General features: G+C 44.1%; 1 protein-coding gene across 1 annotated transcript in view; it reads right to left on the reverse strand.

Moving 5' to 3' along the window:
* LOC128835880 (deubiquitinase DESI2-like) overlaps window positions 1-20,454 on the reverse strand; it is an 82,705-nt gene that overhangs the window by 32,331 nt on the left and 29,920 nt on the right. Inside the window, exons 2-4 of the mRNA XM_054025756.1 lie at window positions 7,421-7,493; window positions 3,524-3,617; window positions 2,290-2,431 (exon numbers count right to left, since the gene is read on the reverse strand). Coding sequence (XP_053881731.1) covers window positions 2,290-2,431; window positions 3,524-3,617; window positions 7,421-7,493 — 309 coding nt within the window. The remainder of the gene's footprint in view (window positions 1-2,289; window positions 2,432-3,523; window positions 3,618-7,420; window positions 7,494-20,454) is intronic.

The raw sequence follows: 20,454 nt of genomic DNA on the forward strand, positions 1-20,454 counted from the left end.
TTCAAACTGATGCTGGCCTAAAAATTACCTAACCTCTGATCAAGGTATACTTCACGCCTGATTTGCCCAAAGACTCAGGGGGAGGTGCTGTAAGGTGGAGTGAGTGAGAATCGCAAACTATAAAAAAGAAGGTTAAAGCCATGGGCCTTTGTCCATCAGCTCAACAGGCCAGCCGAGGGAAGTCTGACACTCCTGGTATACAAAGCAGGCCACCTTTGGGGAAAGGAAGTGAAGACAACAAAAACAGATTACACCAGCTTTTGCCCAGGCTCCCAGCACCAAGCACTGTATCGGCTACATCATCATCTGGTTCCCTGACTGCAGCTCCAGCTCCTATTCCATGTGATTACAGAGACCATGAGAGCTAAAGAGTTCAAATCCTGTTATCTTATGTATTTTATTTTTCCTTTTTCTGTTTTTGTCTTATTTTATTAATTGGAGGATGTCCCGGCCTTTTAGCAGCATTTTAGAAGATGAAAGCGTGGATGTGTGTGTGCCTATGAGTGCCTAGAATGTTCACACAGAAAAGGAACTGGAAAGAAAGTTTAAACAACCCTGAACTCAGTCTCTTGAAAGCTATTGATTGAATGCATGTTCCATGTTCTGTGTAGAGAACTAAACCACTTTAAAACTGTCAGCTGTAAATTGGCAAATAAGAATTGTCAAATTTCGTCTTTTGCACTGCCTTGGATGAAGTTCTTTAGTTGGAACTTATAACCAGACAACCACCTCCTGAGATGCCTTTTTATGATTTATAGGTTTATCTGTTGTATAAAATAAATCTGATGATTTGACTCCCATCCAATATTGCTGTTAACTTGCTGATTTGGTAATTGTATTTCTTAATTCAATTTAGCAGTGTTAATAGAAGTTTCCTTTTAGCGATATGCTTTCTTGATTTTATTTTTGTTTATTAATACTAATAAAATGTATATAACGGATACTGAATCTTCTCTCTTTCAATAGACAACATGGACCAGAACCATTGAAAATCTGGGTGTATGTCAGCCAGTCATCAGCTCCCTCCTAAATTAACCTTTGATTCTCACAATTATGACACTGCTTTTAATTACATGAGCACATACCATTTTTCCACAAGACCCCTGCCTCATTCAGTGCAGAGGATGGACCTGGTGTGGGGATCAATCAAGACTGTGTAGTGACAGAGGCTTTTGTCTATAGGACCTCTGCTTCATCTGTTGCAAAAGTTGGAAAGTGTATAGTGAATCAGGTAGGGGATTGCAGGCAGAGAAGAGCATTCTCACGGTTAAGGCAATTGACTGGAGTCTCTCTGCCTCTGCCACAGAGATCCTGTGTGGCGCTGGGCAAGTCAGTTAAACCAAACTTTACACAGATGGGCACTCATTGTGTGTTTCTCATTTTCTGAGTGCCTGACCTGAAACCCTGGGTCTGATTTGCAGAAGTGCTGAGTACTCACAGCCGTAACTGAAGCTGTGCTTTGAATATATGAAGCTCTCTATAATGCTAAGCACTCTGAAATCAAGTCCTGGGTGTCTCAAAGTGGGCATCCAAAATTAGGGGATTTTTTTTTACCTTAATCTCTCTGTGCCTCAGCTCCCCACCTGTAAAATGGAGATAAGGGTGTTGTGAACATAAATTCATTAATATGTGTGAAGCACTCAGATACTACAGTGTTGAGTACCATAGAAAAGTCTATGAGGAAATTAGTAAGTCAGTCTTCAGTGCAGGGTTCGGATGATGTGTGGTAAATAAGACCTGGGGTCACATACGGAATGCGGAGGATAAAAAGAAATATCGAATAACTACCCATTCACTGAATGAGACTGGGGTCCTGTGGTAAAAAACAGGCTTTAATTGCATGATCATATACTATCATAAGGCATGTGCACAAGGGGGCTGAATTAAGGTTGCATGGGCAATTTAAGACTGCTTTTAAAAATTATGTACATTTTACATGCTACTTAAATATGGCCTTTCAGTTCCTGTTGAGTGGCCAATACAGTGTGCCAGAGCGCAGGTACCCCTGCCCGATAGCACTATTTCAGCTCCCGCCTCTTTACCACAGATACATAAGTTATAGGTGAGCAATACAGACAATACCTACTTGCGATTAACCTGCTGTATTGGATCTCACTACCCTCCTGATTGCATGCTTTGGAAAGCTTAAGAACAGCAAAGGACTTTTGCAACATCACAAGGAGGATTAAAGCCAGAGATCTGGTTATGGCTGTGCTGGCCCCAGTTCCCACATGAGCATTGCCTTGGGTCTTGAAGCAGTAAAGATAAGTAGAAAATAGCTATACCAACCTCTGCTAGAGCGGTGGAGAAGTGATTGCAGTTCTTGTGCATAAGATGGTATGCATTGCCCTTGTACTCCTTGCCCAGCTCCTCCATAATCTTATCCACATCCTCTTCTGTGAAATCAGTGGTGCCCAAGGCAACGGACTCTCTAGTTTAAAAACAAAACAGGAAACATGGGAAGACACAGTGAAAAAAGCTGAACGAACACAGGCTAAAGAGAGAGAAAACAAGACACTGGCAAGTCATTTAGGCTTTAAATTTGGCAGGATTGGTTTACATGTACATAGTGCTGGTGAAAAGTTCCTAAATGACCAACACTGCAGACTAATGTCCTTTATTTATCCACAAAAACAGGTACAGCCCAAGCAGCGGCACTGAGACCTTCCCTACACACTGCCCTGCAAAAGTGCCTTAACTCTGAGCTGCAGAGACCACTTTTCTACCCATTCAGTCCGGGGTCCATCAGCTGAGACTGCCAAGAAGTGTGCCAGTTATGGTGGTGGTTTCTGTGATGGGGGCGGAGAATTTTAAATCCAGTTCCTACTGTCAGAAGTCCACACCAAGCTCATTTGACATAGGCCATGGATCTCTGAGGGTAAAATCCTCCAGTCAGTCAATTTCTTCTGAGCCAAATTTGAATCAGTGATCTAGGGAAGACAGGCTCCATCTTCCATTAACTGAGCCACAGTCCCAAAATCTGATCACCTTGAATATTTTATAATGGGGCATCTAAAATCCTCCCACTTCTGCTCTAGAAAGTAATGTATTCCCACTCTGTCAATAGGGAACAGACAAAAGAGAAAACTTCCAATAGTTCCTGGTTTTGTGGAAAGCATAAAAAGCAACGGGTGATGTTCTTGTGCTCCTTTTACTGGCTCTGCAGCAGCTACCAAGGTACTCATCTCAGAATTTGCTGAATGGCAAAACTGGAGCACAAAAAGAAAACAACCAAATTACAAAAAAGAACTGTGTTCACATCAAACTGCACTTGAAACCAGAGGAGGAAAACACTCTGAGCACTCTCTCAGATATACTGCCCCACATCCTTGTGCACAACCTTCACCCACACCAAGAGTCCTGTTGAACTGCTTTTGAATCAGGAGCAGGTGGAAACATGGTGGGGGTGGGAGCAGGTAATGGGAAGATGAGACTCAAAATGGCAAGGCAGGACTGATTTGTTGACCCTAAATAGGCTCATTGATAACTGCAAGATGAAGGGTGTGTGGAGAAGGGCCCTTACTTGAACTTAAAGGTCTCGCCAAGCTCTACCGCACTGCCAGGTGTGATCTCGAAAATCCCACTGAAAGGATAAGGATGCCCTCCATAGGCAAATTCTGACAAGGAAAGAAAGAGACTGTGAGTAATCAAATGAAGGCTGTATCAGGGAAAGTCCACAGCAGCTGTCTGCATGGCTTAATGTTAGCCATGGTGTTAGGGCCGTTGCCAGAGTCAGTTTCAATCAGGCACTAAAATCCATCCTCCTAGTCCAGTTACATATCAGCCCCAGGATACCCTCACAACCCCAATTCCCAATCATGCTCCAGCTCTGCTAATGCTATTAGTTGGCCATAGTCCTAGACAATCCCTGTGTGGGGCTCTCTGAGCCTGCCTGAATGGATTTGGTCAGCAAGCCAAGGGGGCAGCAAAGCTTATTACTAAGGTGAAGAAATCCTAAAGTCATTTAGGAAGGTGATGGGACTGATGCCCAGTTAAGAAAGCTCTTCCATTCTTCAGTAAAGCAGAGGGTTACCAAACACTGCCCAGCAGAAGGCCACACAGGCAGTTTACCAGGAGTCAAAAGTCTGCACCTGATTTTTAGAAATCTGAGCTAATTGCAGCTGCACTCATCTTTATGCAGGTCAGACATATGGAAACTACAGGACCCATCATGTCATGCTCCATCTCGAGTCAACTGTAAAAGCTGCTTGGTTCAAGGTGGACCATTGCATACTGGAACATGTAATCTGTCATGTGGCAATGGTAAAAGAAAAAAAAATCACAGAAAGACAGACACTCTCGTCTAACACTGAACAAGGAGCTTTATTCATATAAGGAAAAACAAAATTACCCCTAAAGCTATTCTGTCTCTCTCTCTCTGCTTCACTGCAGAGCTCCAGTCTAAAGCCTTCCTTCCACCCAGACAAAGGTGCTGCCTCTTTCTTGTGTACTGAGTACTTTCACCAGTTTCAGTCATGTAGGATCTCAGGCTGCAGCTACGTCCAGTGACAATAGCTGGTGTTGTCCAACATTCTTCCTCATGTGGTTTTATCAGGATTGAGTCTCCTGGCTTAAGGCTGGATAAGCTTTGGGCTGCATTCTAACAGTTAGAGAAGAAAGCCTCTTAGATTTGGCACCTCTCAGCCACCGCAAAGGATTTCCGTGGTACATATTCTACATTAGGTTTAATTCTCAAACAATGCATGAGAAAACTCTAGCATGTAAGGGGCACCTTTCCTAGATCTTTGCTGTTTATTAAAGGTCTCAGTGGTTTGTGGTCCATCTCGAGCATGAAACTGCCAAGACCCTATATGTACCATTTGATCTTCTCACATGCCCATATGCTTGCCAAATGTTCTCTCTCTGCTTTGGTTTTAGGATCTGAAAGCCATCTGGAACAATATGCTAAAGGCTCCTATTAGCACCCCACAGTAGCAGCTGAAATCTGTGGAGTCTGTAAACTTGGAAACATCATAACATATCAGTACCTGGGATGTGGTCAATAGATTCTTTAGATCCTCAAATGCTTGTTCTTATGCTTGGTTCCAGATTCACTTAGAGATGGTTGTTTTAAGGAGTTCATAAAGAGTTTGACCTTTTGAGGGTGGGTAAGATCTGAATTTTCTCCAGTTTGTTTTCCAAAATTTTATCAGACCAAGAAACCACATCATTTTTGGCATATTTTAGGTGGTAACATTTCAATTATAGCTTTAGCTTTCTCTGGATGTGCCCTCCCACCTCTTCTAGCAATTGGAACTGTTCCTGGGTTTCTTGTAACATTGCCATCAGAACTTGTTGCAATACTGTATTATGCTATGTTCTTTCTCTGATTTCCTAGGAGTTATAGCATCATCCAGAAAAGCTTCCACTCTCTCCAGGCCTTGCAGTATCCCACTCCTTTTCCATGGGAAGATTTCTGGGTGCTTGTGACCCTGACTGGGAGGCAGCAAAGAGCAATTCCTTCTGAATAGCTTTGCAGAAAAGTTGGAACTGTTGGGGTGGAGAAGAACTTGTCTGAAACCTAGTGAAGAAAGCATTGTTGCACCCATTAACTTGGGGATAGTATCTTCTGGGGTGAGACAAATATCCCTTTCCCTCCTTACTGTTTAACTGAGCCTCTTTAGAGCTATGCTAATAGTTTTCCCCCTTGCCTCATGACACTACTGGGGCACATCACTCCGGTGGTTCATTACTGCTCTTTATTGTGCCATTCCTCTCCATCCTATCCAGTTCTTCATTCATTTTCAGGAGCAGTGGGATGGGCACTCTCCAGGTGGTACTGCACACATAGGGTACATCCCCTCTTCTAGTAGGATCTGGAATGGTTCTGTTTTAAGTAGGCTCTGTCTGTTGAACACCATGCCAATATCCAGTTTTATGAGGGCCATCTTAATGATTGTGGTTTGGTCTAATTTACTTGCGGTAGTCTCATTAACACCACATGCTCCTTGCCTCTGTAGGTAAGTTTGAATTGACTGAGGCAATGGATCTGTTCCCCTGGGCTACTGAACACTGTTTTGGGCCACTCCAAGTTAGGACTAAGGCTTATCTTCTTAAGTCTCTTTACAAGATAGTCACCTCTACCCCTGAAATCAATTTTAAATTTAACAAATGTTGCAGATCTTGAGATTAGATCCAAATCTATTCACAAACGCTGCCTTTGGACACATCCTAAGAAACATGAATTATTCCACTCTTGCTTGTACTCCTTCATTCCTTTGCTTTGATAGCTGCTCCGCTAATATCCCTGTGTCTTGCTCTACCTCTATGTACCTCCACCAATGGCTCCTAGGCACTACAATAATAATAATAAAAATAATAATAATCTGTCCTGTGCTCTCCCCGGCCACAACTGCCACAGTTCTGACCAGGAACTCAGCATTCTTAAGAGCCATTGTTATGAGGCTTCTTTCCCCTTCTCCTCCAAGGGAATTTTTTCATTGCTACTTCTTGCACATTGCTCTGACTGCTACCTTGCTGGGTGACTTGCATTTTCACTAGTTCAGATGGCCATATCTGTTGTACCACCTTGTTCCAGGGGACCTCAGACCTGATTCTTTTGAAAGCTCCTTGTTTAAAATCCCAACTACTAGATGTTCTCTTACGTGCTCACCCTGACAGATACCAAAGTCACGATGCTCTGTTTGTTCATAAAAGATCTTTAGAAGTGCCATAAAAGCATAGCCGTTCATATAGTACTTTCCTTTTTGGAATTAAATACTCACCACCCTTTTAAAAGGCAACATAATAGTTATTCTTATTGATTCCTCAGTGAAGGCAAGTGATTTCTAAACATTTTTAGCTTCAATCCCCACTGCATAAATTAATGAGCTGACTTGTATTTTACCACAAACTATGTGGTAAGCTTCAATATCTAGTAAAGTGGTCCTTCCCCTTAGGCCATTCCGGGGCTTATGAAACTGAAAGTCTTGGGCAGGGTTGAATTTTGACATTTTATTTTTCTCGCTGATGCAAAATTACTCAATTTCTGAGACTATGTCATTGGACAGTGAGAAAGCCACTTTTCTGGGATTCTTTCTTCTAACACTGAACTAGGAAATGTATTAAAATAAGGGAAACTGTATTATCCTTAAAGCTACTCTCTTTGTGTCTCTCGCCTTGCTTCACTTTGCCTATAGAGTTCCCCAGCCCCTTCTTGCCTAACATCCTGCTACAGCTTTGAAGAAACAGTACTCTAGCTTTGCAGACAGCACATCTATATTGAAAAAGAGATTATTTGCATGAGCTACACACCATACTTTGGACACCCCGGTCTAAAAATAATTGGCTGAATTTCTACTCCTCAGAGCCCCCTCACCCCACAAGGCACAAACCAGGGCACCCCTTTCTTATAAAAGATCATAAGATCAGTAGGATTGTCTCCCCAGACTCAGATGTAACTAAAAAGAAAGCTTCATACCTCTGCCGTAGATCTCGATGCCGGAGTGGAAGACCCCAATCCCCAAGGTAGAGGTGTATTCATTTATCCAGTACTACAGTAAGAAGAAAGGTAGATTTGGAGCATTAGTGGAGCATAAACTGAACATAGGACCTTGGTCTATTATATATCCTGGTGTCCTTTCCTCAAGGCTATTTCTCTGGAGTCTGGCAAGGACCAAACAAACAAACTCTTCACTGATAGAATACGAACCCCTTTGGATATGGGAGCTGTGCTTGCCCAACTGATGGGGTGATGTCCAAACAAACTGTTCATCTGGACTTCACAGTGTGGGACTTTCCCCTGGGTTTAGATGTAAATATACCCTCCATACTATGAACCCACCAAGAACCAGCTGCTGCAGTAGGGGATGTGGGGTGGAGGGAGGCATATTTATCTGTCTCTGCATTTTAACAACATTAATTAACACAGAGGTAAGTTTGTTAACAACAATTTTTATACCACCCATCCATCTGAGGCTTTCAAAGCACTTTACAAACACCAATTTATTTAAGCTCACAACACCCATGTGAGTTAGGTAAATACTCTCCCCATTTCAGATTTTTTGTATTAAGGAATTGTGTGTGTGTTTACTTAGGTAGCAAGCTTTTTGGAGCAGGGAGCATCTCTTCTCACATGTCTATAAAGCACCATTTCCCACTATCTGTACTACATAGGTAATAATTTTGCAGAACAGATGTGGAAACAAAAACACAGTGAGGTTAAGGTCAACATTTTACATAGTGCCAGCTCATATGAAATGCATCCATTTTCAAAAGGGCTGAGCATTTGCATCTCCAAAACCAGCCCAATGGGGTCTCATATTGATTCACAAAATCAGTAGCCAACCTCAGAAAATTCAATGAAAATGAGATCATTGCTTCCAAGTCAGGACATCTGCATTCCGCCAAGGGCAGAGGAATTCTACAGTCCAGCACATATTTACTCTCTCTTCTCCTCCTCCAGATACTTCCTAGTGATTCAGAACATCATGGTCAGAGTTTCTTTAAGCCCTGCTAGGACGGTTAGCCTCAATCATTTGTCACTCTCCCTGAATAATCCTGTAATGAACTGGTTAGTATACGTGTACCACTACCCTCAACTGTGTCCAAGACCCTATAATGCTAACACCTACAGGAGATTTACTCTCAGCTCACATAGTAGGGAGTCTGTGCTTTTGAAGCCAGAATATTTAAGCTGTATCCCTTCTATCTCTGTGGGGTCTGCATGGCCATGATGTGCAGCAGAGTAGGCGCTTCACGGTTGGCAGGTAACCACAAATTTGTTCCACTTAATCTACATTCTGAGTTCTACTTGTTTATGGATTATTGATGATGATTGAATACTGACTGTATTAGCTCTGTGAGATATCTGGAGATGCATTTGACTACAACTCCATATAAAGTGTTGCATTGTTATACTTGGTGCAATCCCAAAGGTGACTAGGAGGAGGTTCAACCCAAATACCATAAACCCCTAATTCCAAAATGCCTGTCTAGCAGTTTCTCAGACATTACAAGCCTGTTCCCCCTGTGAGGAAGCCCCTAGTGCTTCTTCTTCTTTGCAGATCTTTGCCTTAAAACATATGCTCCCATTTCAGGAGAGCAGCTGCCAAACTACATGAGCCTCTGTAGTCCCTCAATGATGGCATATATAACATTGGTGGACATGCAGGTGAATGAGCAATCACAGGACCTAACCAGATCAGCTACAACATCACCAGCTCATTCACCTGCACGTCCACCAATGTTATATATGCCATCATGTGCCAGCAATGCCCCTCTGCTATGTACATTGGCCGAACTGGACAGTCACTACGCAAGATGATAAATGGACACAAGTCAGATATCAGGAATGGCAATATACAAAAACCTGTAGGAGAACACTTCAACCTCCCTGGCCACACAATAGCAGATGTAAAGGTAGCCATCTTACAGCAAAAAAACTTCAGGACCAGACTCCAAAGAGAAACTGCTGAGCTCCAGTTCATTTGCAAATTTGACACCATCAGATCAGGATTAAACAAAGTCTGTGAATGGCTATCCAACTACAGAAGCAGTTTCTCCTCCCTTGGTGTTCACACCTCAACTGCTAGCAGAGCACCTCACCCTCCCTGACTGAACTAACCTCGTTATCTCCATACTGATTTATACCTGCCTCTGGAAATTTCCATTACTTGCATCTGAAGAAGTGAGGTTCTTACCCACAAAAGCTCATGCTCCCAATACTTCTGTTAGTCTTAAAGGTGCCACAAGACCCTCTGTTGCTTTTTACAGATTCAGACTAACACGGCTACCCCTCTGATAAAGGAATGTGTGTTTACCTCAATTTACATATAAACAGTAAACAGACTCATCAAGCTAACAAGGAATGGAGGCAAACCTCACACTAACAAGTGGGGGAGAAGACAGCATGGCGTCTACATCCAGCAGGAGAGAGAAGGTTGGTCTGGGTTTTACTTGTCAGAAGAATTAATTTCAAAGGTTTACTGGGCTATAAAGATGGGGAGAAGCAGGTTAACCTCAAATGATAATCAACTGATTGTATACAATATTACTGTATTATAAAAGTGTACAGAGTGAGGTCTTTTCGGATGACACACTGGTGATTAATATAATTGTGAAATGTATGTATTAACACAATGTAAGGAATTATGGATGCTCACTGATATTAGGCTGTATTGTCTGCCCAGACAGTGGGGAATGGCAGTTATCTACCTGTCTTCTATATACATTAAGCATGGTGGAATCAAAAACAATGGAAGACTCATTTACATAGAAATCATATAGGAAGCCCACAGGAAGAACAGAACAGCATGCGGTCATCCTGCCTCTTGAAGCAAGGTCATTGAACTTGGAAGATATAAGCAAGGACAGAAGCTCTCTTTGGCATCCATCACTAGACAGACAGAAGGGGCCAGAGCTCTTGGAGGCTGAGAAAGATGGGTCCTTAAACTAATAGGGGGCAGACAGAAGTCTCTGGAACCGAATATAGATGAGAAACCTGCTTAGGCAAAAATCTTTTCACCTAAAATGACAAAGGCACCAGCATATGGGCCTCTGGAAGAGATCCTGATGAAGGAATAGATGATTCACCATCTTGCTTGAAGACTGTGGGTGAGAAATGCCACCTTAAATAAAGCCTTGAATCAAATCTTTAGGCTTTTAGATGCGTGTTTTCGTTTTTATTTGGTTGTAACCCTTTATAACATTATCTCTTATACTTAACTCACTGAAAAACCTATCTGCTTTTGTTAATAAACTTGTTTTATTATTAAACCAATATTGTTGTGTTCATACTAAAATGAACATCAGCTCCAGTTAATGTGGCAAACTGGTGTGTTTTCACTTCTTAAAGGAGCACATAAATCATATTATTTCTCTGAACTGTCCAGGGCTGGACATTGCAGAGCACCTGGTTTTTGGAAAATTCAGGACTGGGAGAGTGTTGGGGTCAACCTGCAAGTAGTGACCAAGGCTTGTGGAAGCCAGAGTGGGGCTGTAGACTGGCTGCTGAGGTCAGAACTGCTGAACCAGGGCTGTCTAGCACAGAGACACACAGGGTGTGACCTGCTTGCTAGTAGGATGGTTGTGAGTGGCCCCGGTGAGGAGCTACAGCAAAGCATTGTGAAGCACCCTAGATTGCAGGACACAACCCCTCACTGGTCTGGATTGCACCCTAGAAAGTGACGCTATCCTCATTCTCTAATTGCTGTTCATCTCTCTGCCAATTTCAGTTTCTTTATCCCCCAGTTTCCTTCCTCTATTCTCACTGGCTGGCTGCTCACATGCTCACTTCTTTCTGCTAAGCTTCGGAGAAGCCCTGGAACTAAGCCTGAATTCTGAACCTTCTGAGGGCCACTCACCACACAGTCCAAGAGTATGTGTTAATTATGTTGCCTCCACACCTCAGACTAAGTAGGGGACTGGTCCTGCTTTGAGCAGAAGGTTGGACCAGATGACCTCCTGAGGTCCCTTCCAACCCTGATATTCTATGGTTCTATAAGTAGCAACAATGCCTCACAGCATTTGCAGGCTCTGCCAGCCCCGGTGGTTGGAGGAATAAGGAACCTGGAAGTAGGGGGAAGTTTTAAAATTAGAAATGAACTCAAACCTCAAAATTCAGATAAAGATTTTGAAAATCCCAAAGTACAGCAATTTGGCCTTGGTGCTTTACTTCTGCCTATTATAATAGTAGGAGTCATTTGAAGAGGCTGAATCTAGGTCAAGCTTTAGATTTCAAACACCCTCAATCCTGAACATTTATTGGAATGCGGATTGGGTTTGGGCCCATGTCTATTTCAGATACAAAAAATGTCCCCATGATTTTCATCAGAGGCACCAAAAAGCAAAGCACCTTTGCAGCAAGGGTACCATCGTCCTCACCTCATCCCTGTCTCGAGAGAGCTGCAGAAGCTGCCTCGGGACTATGCATGCTTGAACGTGCAGCAAACACCTGCCAGCACTTCGGCACAGTCCTCAGGAAATCTCTGGACATGGCTGCTCTGTCTAAACTGAGCACATCAGTCAGATTCTTTTCCAGCTCAGCAAATTAGTCAGATCTGAACTCTGGTTTGTTCAAGCACACAGAAACTTGCCTGATGCTGTCTGCATTTCTGAGTGTAACAGCTATCAATTGAGTCAGCAAATACTGATCCCTGTCAAACAACAGGGTTATTGGTCTTTGTAACTGACGCAGAGGCCCAGTAGTGCCAACTGGCAAAGTGTTCCCTGTTCTTTACTAGTAACTCCTACCTCAGACCAGACAAACTCACTACACCCAATACACCACTTTCATGGTATTTATCCATAAGAGGTAGCCTATGAGGGCTCTACTGAAAGCTTACAACTTAGTGATACTCATAGTCATTGGGAGATGCATGCACAGGTAATATTTAAGGAATAATGTGACTATATTGAAAATTATTTCCTTATGGTCTTGGAGTAACAGTGAGTCATCAGGGAATCATATATCTCAGTGATGGGCCATTCAGGTGGGAGGCAGTTGTCACTCCTGCCTGGTAATTCAATTACATAATGTATTACTCAGTTATCCACCATTACAACAACCAGAGCTTAATTTGTAATGAAAGAGGTGCCAGGGCTCAAGCAATTGTTTCACATTCATAACTGATGCAGCAAGCCTAGAGGTGCCAGGGCTATGAACTGCCAAGCCTAGAGGTGCCAGGCCAGCTCAGTCCTGGCAAGCCTTGGCACAAATTAAGCACTGATAACAACCCAGAAAAGTCAATGGAGAACCATCAAAGATAAACTAAACCTCAAAACCACTTGGGAATGAAAAGGAAAAATATGACAGCCTTGCCTGGGAATAAAGACAAAAGACTGATTTAGCTTATAACAGAGTGGAGAAAGACTCTCTGGATCCATTCACTGAGGAGGCACCTTGAATGTGCAGGGGTTGCTTCATGAAAGACTGGGTCCTAGCTCCTTGGGGCCAGGAAACGCTGCAAAAGGCTGAACTTTGGGGTGAGAATGTACTTCATTAGCCAGGAAAGGTAACTTAGTCAGCATAGGCCCTAGTTTGTGTTTTATGATTTGTTTTGTATGTAACCACTTGTTTCCATCACTCACACTTGTTTCTATTTGAATCTCTGTTCTTTCTTAAAATAAATTTCCTTTTGTTTTATAATTGCACTCAAGTGCTTGGTGTAAAGCAGGAGTGCTGGTCTAAGGTAAAACTGGGGCCCACTGTTCCTTTGGGCATAGAGGATCTGGGATTTCTGTGGATATCCAGTGATCGGGGGCTGGATACCACAAGTGGACACTGTGAAGGGATTTAGAGGCTGGGGTACCTCTATTGTCACCAGCAGGGTTGGTATAGCCCAGAGAAGAGTGCTTGAGTGGCTGACAGGCTGGTTGTTTAGGGAACTGATACTGGAGGAAGGTGGCATCAAGGTGACTAACAGCCCTGAGTGTCCAGAGAAGCGTCACAGTAACCCCATCCCAGGTCAAGGAATAATGTCCATTGGTCTCTGACTAGCACATTGCTGTCTCATACTTTTATTACATGGTGTCTGCAAAATTGGGCAGTAAATCCCAAGCGAATGGATTTAGGCAGTTCTGTCTCAGTTTCATCTGGAACTAAGACACACAGAAAAACCTGAAAATGAACAACTGAGGCAGTGGAGAAAGCTAACCAAACTGTAAATATAGGATCTGGATCCAGATTCAGATTCCAAACACTGTCCAAATTCAGGGATTTTTTTGATTCCAGAGGCTGGGTTTGAGACCAGCTCTAGCCAAAAACCTTGTAGTGTGGTTGGTTTGGTAAGGTAAATTTGGGGAGAAAGTTCAAACTGGTTCTTATTCTGATCCTATCCTTGTACCCGTCTCTAGTCTGCAGATACAGAAGTGAAGTGGAAATCTGAATAGGACATGATTTGAACCACATTAGGCATCACAGAAAAGTACAAGACTGAGAAACACCAACATTTTGATCACTGCAGACAAGACTGGTCTGGAGAAGTAGAGGAGAAGGCGAGTACAGATTACCTCATTTTGCAAGGTGTCGGGAAATGCGAGCACCCATGGACTCCTATCAAAGATAAAGGTCCCAAGAGTAGTTGCCCATTAACACCATTGCTCACATCTGCCAGCAATTCAATTTTCCATCACTGATTTTAACCCTGCTTTTTTACCTCAGACCACTATTCCCAGCTGGCATCGAATGTTCAACAATGAGAAATACTTCCTCCCCTCCTATGCTGGATGGTCTGGCTAGCTAACCCTTTAGGGCAGGGATCAGCAACCTTCAGCTCGCGGCCCATCAGAGTAATACGCTGGCGGGCCACGAGACATTTTGTTTACGTTGACCGTCCGCAGGCACGGCCCCCCGCAGCTCCCAGTGGCCACAGTTCGTCATTCCCAGCCAATGGGAGCTGCGAGAAGCGGCAGCCAGCACGTCTCTGTGGCCCGCGGCTTCCCACAGTTCCCATTGGCCGGGAACAGCAAACCGCGGTGACTGGGAACTGGGGGGGGGCCGTGCCTGCAGATGGTCAACATAAACAAAATGTCTTGCGGCCCGCCAGTGGATTATCCTGATGGGCCATGTGCCGAAGGTTGCCGACCCCTGCTTTAGGGTATGTCTATACTGCAATGTAAGCCGAGGGTTCGAACTCAAGCTGAAGCCTAACCCCCCTTCTATCTACACGCAAATTGTGCTAACTCAGGGCTCGTCCTAGGTTGCCCTGGGGGTGGAGGGTTCAAACCTGAGTCAAATTGGGACCCGGGGTTCAAGCCCTATTGCTTTACAGTGTAGATACAGCCCCGGTAGATTCATGCTCTGGGAGTCTGCCAAAAAAATCCCACAATCCCATGTGCTGAATTTCTTTGTCCTCTGGAGAGTCACGTTTGGTAGACAGTCAAATTGTCCCACACTGCATCACAAATAAATGGCTATAGCAGCCACATTTGGGAAGGGCGCTAGGAAATCTGAGTTATGGGTGCATGGACTCAGGCCCATATAATGCAGTGTAAACACTGGAGCCCCAAGTTAGGACCCAGGGTTCAACAATTCCTAACCTGGGGTTACAAATGAGTGTAGATGCTCAAGGCCTAGGATAACAAACCCAGGGACTGCTAACTCAAGTTTACTAACCCTGGGCTTACATTGCAATGTAGACAAACCCTTAGAGGCTGCAGTCCACCCTGTGGACCCACATTGTGACTATATTTCACATATTTGCTCCTCCAAGTGGTCCATATACTAAACCCTATTCCCATCCAATACCCCTCCATAGCTTGGATACCCCACTTTACCACATTCATCCTCCCATTATTGGTCAGCAACCCTACTCAGCTGTTCCCCAGATCCATCTGAACATGCAGGCCACAAACCTGTTGCATGATAAAAATGAGACCCTTTGCTTGATATATGTTGGAAGAGGAGTGCAGATTAATGTAAACCCACTGAAGTCAAGATGAAGTCAATGAAGTGGAGGATCCATCTGGCCCTATATCACACTAAAGAGACAATACAAATGTAATTCAACAAGGTTGCCTTAACTTTCTTTCATGTGGCAAGTGGAGAATAAGTAAGGGCAAAGGGGAGCAGAGCTAAGGCTGAGATCTGGATGTTGGAGGTGAGTAGGGAGCATGTAGATGTATGAGGGGCCTGGCCAGATCACCTTGCACTCCAGTGATCCTCAGCCTCTGGAGTCTTCCTGCTAAGTGTCACAAGCTTCTGAAATGGATTCCATCTGTGCAACTGTTTGTGGTTTGTTTTAGAGTCACTTTTAATTGGGAGCCAAATGCTGAGCCTTCCTCCTTTGCAGGCATAGATAGTCTTATACAATTCCATATTGCATCGGCAGCACAGAGAGGGGTCAGGCTGAGAAGAATGGGGGAGTCGGTGGCATAAGGGTCCCCAGCTGCTATCACAGTTCATTGGCTGCACAGATGTTCCATGAAAGGTACCAGGTTGGCAGGGAGTTTTTCTCCCCACACCAGCCCCTCTTAGATCCTCTATGCAAAGTTCACTTGCTTAGGCTTTGTGCAGGGATGGGAGGACATTTCACGCATCCTGTGGTATACACGTGGAGAAGTGTGTATATATACGCTTGCATGTTTGAGTGCATGTATGTAGTCACAAACACACCCCAAGCATGGGAAAATCCATTGTGACATGAAGGTGAAAACCAAAAGCCATTAGTAGAGGCAGCACCAGTTTGATTCAGCAGGCCAGTCAAGGGAGTGCAAAAGTAATGTCTTGACATCCAGCTCTTAGGCTGTATTGATCCAGATGTGAAATGTGATAGCATGAAAGAGGAAGACAGAGGGGAAACCAGGGAATACCACTTCAGGAATTCACTGAGTGAAATCCTGGCCCCATTGACATTAATGGCAAAACTCCCATTGATTTCAGCAGAGCCACGATTTCACCCAGTGTGTTTTTCCAACATAGGTTAATGGCTTCCAGAACCCTTACTTAGATCTGTGAAGAAGGAAACAGAGAGAGAAAAGCAAACAAATATTTTACTTCCTTGATATAAATGGAATGCTTCCAAAGGAGAGGCAAGATTACCCTGATTATAAGTAGGCATGACACACGCTACCCCACAAACTTCTGCCAAAACACCTCAGCCCTGATGTGCATCATCCACTAATTGTCCAGTCCTGGGCTTGCACATAGTTCTGTCAATATGCCTCAATCCTACCATTATTTCTATTCCAGTCCTGACACCCTAGGAGCAGAAACGTACCATCATGTGAAATGACATCAAATTACATAGCAGGTCTGATGTTAGCAAGTTCTCTCTAGCCATTGGATGAGATCCAAGGCTCATTTCATCTGTGACTTATGTCATTTTATATTCAGATTTCCAATGGTACAAAGCTTGTGAATTAACCAAGTATAAAACCTTGTTTTTCCTAATGGTTTGGAAAACAGGAACAGATTGTAAGACACTATTAATAGCTGCTGTCAAAAAAGGATATTTCGGGAGGGAATAGACAACTAAGATCTCCTTTTGGTATTTTTACCTGGGAAAAAATTACTTCTGTTTTCACAATGCAACAGCTACATGTGATTCTGCCTGGGTGGAGGATAGCTTCCAACGTTAGGTCTTCAACATGGTTCCCAGTGAGTGGTGTACTCTACAGTGCCTTTGCTGCATGGCATAGACATGTCAGCCCTCAGTGGAGCATTCCAACTGGGGATTAGTTAGTCTCCTGAAATCCCATAAGCGAATTATACTTTTTTTAATCTGTTACAATGACTTTCATTGGATCAGAACATCAAACCACAACAAAGAAATAAATATGTGGGTCCTTATTTACAAATTACATCCATAGCTGTGTTCTTGAGTGCAGCCTCCAAAACAAATGCAGTCATAACAGCTACCAGCAAACAGGTCTTTAGAACTCTGCCACACAGAATGCACCACACAAACAGGCACCACCACCGCTCTTAGAACTTCATACGCCACAGGAATTCACCAAAATGGTCTCTCGCATGAGAACAGAAACGCCTGTCCTACTACACCAGAAGCCATGGGGAGTTCCAGTGTTAAGTCAGGTGACAAGCCAGGAAAGCTCATTGTTCCACATCAAGACCCCATTTCCAGGATCTCCACTATTATATGATCTCTTTCTCTGTAAACAAAAGGTGAACACATGAAATCTGGTTGCCAGTGGCCCAGAAACATTATTTCTCTACTGCTGTCCTTGGGAACCACACTTTTAGAATGTCAGAAATTGAAGTCAACAGGGGCAGGATTGTTAATGGGCTGCAGAGCCTTTCACCTCAGGTTCAAGTGATGAATCAAAGTCAATGACATCTGATAGATAGTTAGCGGCATATGCAGTATAGCGGATGGCTTCAGTCCAGTCCAGTCTTCTAGTGGAGACAATTCCACCTCATAAAAATCACCACAGTTCATACTAATTTGGCTCTGGCTATTGGCCCAATTAGTCCTTGGCCTGTCTACTGAGAATCCCATGGACACTGAATTCCCTTTGCAGCCCTGGAAGGCGGTCTTCTCAAGTTTGGGTTGAAGCATATTGGTAGGCTTTGTGGATAAATAGATAAGACTTCAGTCTGAAGGGCTCTCAATCCAGTACCTTTCACTCAATTCACTTTAGAAATATAATAAAAGAGGTTGCTCATAACACATTTTAATGCAAAAAAAAATGGTTTAATTTAGCAGTAACAGGTTTAATATAAGTACAGGTTTTAAGCCTACTGGGAGACAAGGTACAGAAAAGGAAGAGCTGCAAGAGGGTTATAAGCAAAGAATCAGATTCTCTGACTCATTTATGAGAAGGTTCTGTAGATATCAATGAGGGCAGAGAAATAATACAAAGGGACCTAAAAAGTTTAGAAACCTGGGCAGAAAATTTAAAATGGCCTTGTCTACACTTAACTTCCACAGTACAGGAAATAAGATGGAATTTTGCAACATAACAAAAAGCAATGCAGTTTTGGGCTACATATGCAAAGGAATCACAACCTGAATCTGGAAATAACAATTTTTGAAATGATAGAGCAAAAATGAGTCAACTGGATTTGAGAACTATATGAAAGGAGAAAAAATATATATGCTTTTCATAGAATCATAGAACATCAGGGTTGGAAGGGACCTTAGGAGATCATCTAGTCCAACCCCCTGCTCAAAGCAGGACTGATCCCCAGACAGATTTTTATCCCAGTTCCCTAAATGGCCCCCTCAAGGATTGAACTCACAACCCTGGGTTTAGTAGACCAATGCTCAAACCACTGAGCTATCCCTCCCCCCAGTTTGTAAAAAAACAAAACAAAAACAAAACAAAAAAAAAACACATTTGCAATTTGTTTGGGAATAGCTCTAGTGCTCAGCAGGTGGTAGCAGAAACTTGGCATTAGGCACAGTTATTATGGAGGCCCCAACAACAGCAAGCATTTGGCTTTAGTGAGATATTCACAACTCTGTGCCACTCAGCTCTGAGGAGCTCTAAGGATCCCTTGGATTTTTGAGGGTATTTGGAGCACTGAGTAATGCTCCTAAAATAGACTATAAAACCTCACAAATCAACTTTTTCAAAAATGTAACTTAAGGTGTCATCTTTTCAGCATCATAGAGTCAACCAACTAACTCAGCTCCTCTCCTTACACTCCTTCCCCACGTGAAAAACTTTTAAAAAATTAAGGACTTGAAGTAAGGCAAAATCCTGATTAACTCAATCAGTGCAAAGCTGCACGTGGGCATTTAGGAGTCAGTATCAGCACCAATGCATTTACACTCATTGATGAATCAGAGCTATTGACAGACAGAGACAAGGCCTTGGTCTACAAGAAAATTGGATGGGGCAATGGAGGTGGCAGTAGACAAGGAAGAGATTGGGGAAAACAGGATGTCCCTCCTTAGGGTTTAGAGCAGAGGATGAAGACTTTTCATGGTTACTAGTTGGGGGTGTCAAGAATGGAGCTAGTGAGATACAAAGGACAGGGATAGTGGTGAAACAGTCATATTGGCTCTGTTTAAAACTTTACATTCCTGATGAAAGATGCTTTAATTCCTCAGCTTGCCTTTCTGTCCACGCTCTCAACCAGTCTCCAACCCAGATTCCCCAACCCTTATGTTTACATAGAGGGCTGGGGGGCGTGTTCTTTAAATAAACTGGGAAATTCCCAGACAAAATTCTTTATTAACTTACAGTTAGGGCTGCACAAGAGCATTCCCCTCACAAAACCACAACCACTAAAAAGACATAATAAGGCAAGACAACATTAACAAACGAGGGTTGCCAACTTTCTAATCACACAAAACTGAACACCCTTCCCCACCGTGGCCCCACCCCTTCTCCAGGTCCCCGCTCCCCACTCATTCCATCTCTCCTCCCTCTGTTGCTCAATCTCCCCCACCCTCACTCACTTTCACCGGGCTGGGGCAGGGGGTTCAGGTGCAGGAGTGGGTGAGGGCTCTGGCTGAGGATGTGGGCTCTGGGGTGGGGCCAGAAATGAGGGGTTTGGGGTGCAGGAAGGGGCTCAGGGCTGGGGCGGAGGGTTGGGGTGTGGGCTCCGGGAGGGAGTTATGGTGCAGGAGGGGGTTCTGACCTGGGGTAGGGGGTTGAGATGCAGGAGGTGGTTCGGGGTGCAGGCTCCAGCCAGGCAGCACTTACCTCAGGCAGCTCCTGGTTGGTGGCACAGTGGGGCTAAGGTGGGCTCCCTGGCTCCGTGTAGCTCCCAGAAGCTGCAACATGTCCAGCTCCTAGGCGGAGGGGCCAAGCGGCTCTGCACACTGCCTGCACCTGCAAGTACCTTCCCTGCAGCTCCCATTGACCATGGTTGATGGCCAATGGGAGCTGCGGAGCCGGCGCTCAGGGCAGGGGCAGCACACAGAGCCTCCATGGCCACCCTGCACCTAGGAGCCGGCCACGCTGGCCACTTCCAGGAGCGGTGCGGAACCAGGGCAGGCAGGGAGCCTACCTTAGAACCTGCTGCGCCGCCAACCCGACTTTTACCAGCCTGGTCAGCAGTGCTGACCAGAGCCACCACTGTCCCTTTTCGACTGAGCAGTC

The sequence above is a fragment of the Malaclemys terrapin genome, chromosome 4, assembly GCF_027887155.1.
Source record: "Malaclemys terrapin pileata isolate rMalTer1 chromosome 4, rMalTer1.hap1, whole genome shotgun sequence".
In the NCBI taxonomy this organism is placed as follows: Eukaryota; Metazoa; Chordata; order Testudines; family Emydidae; genus Malaclemys; species Malaclemys terrapin.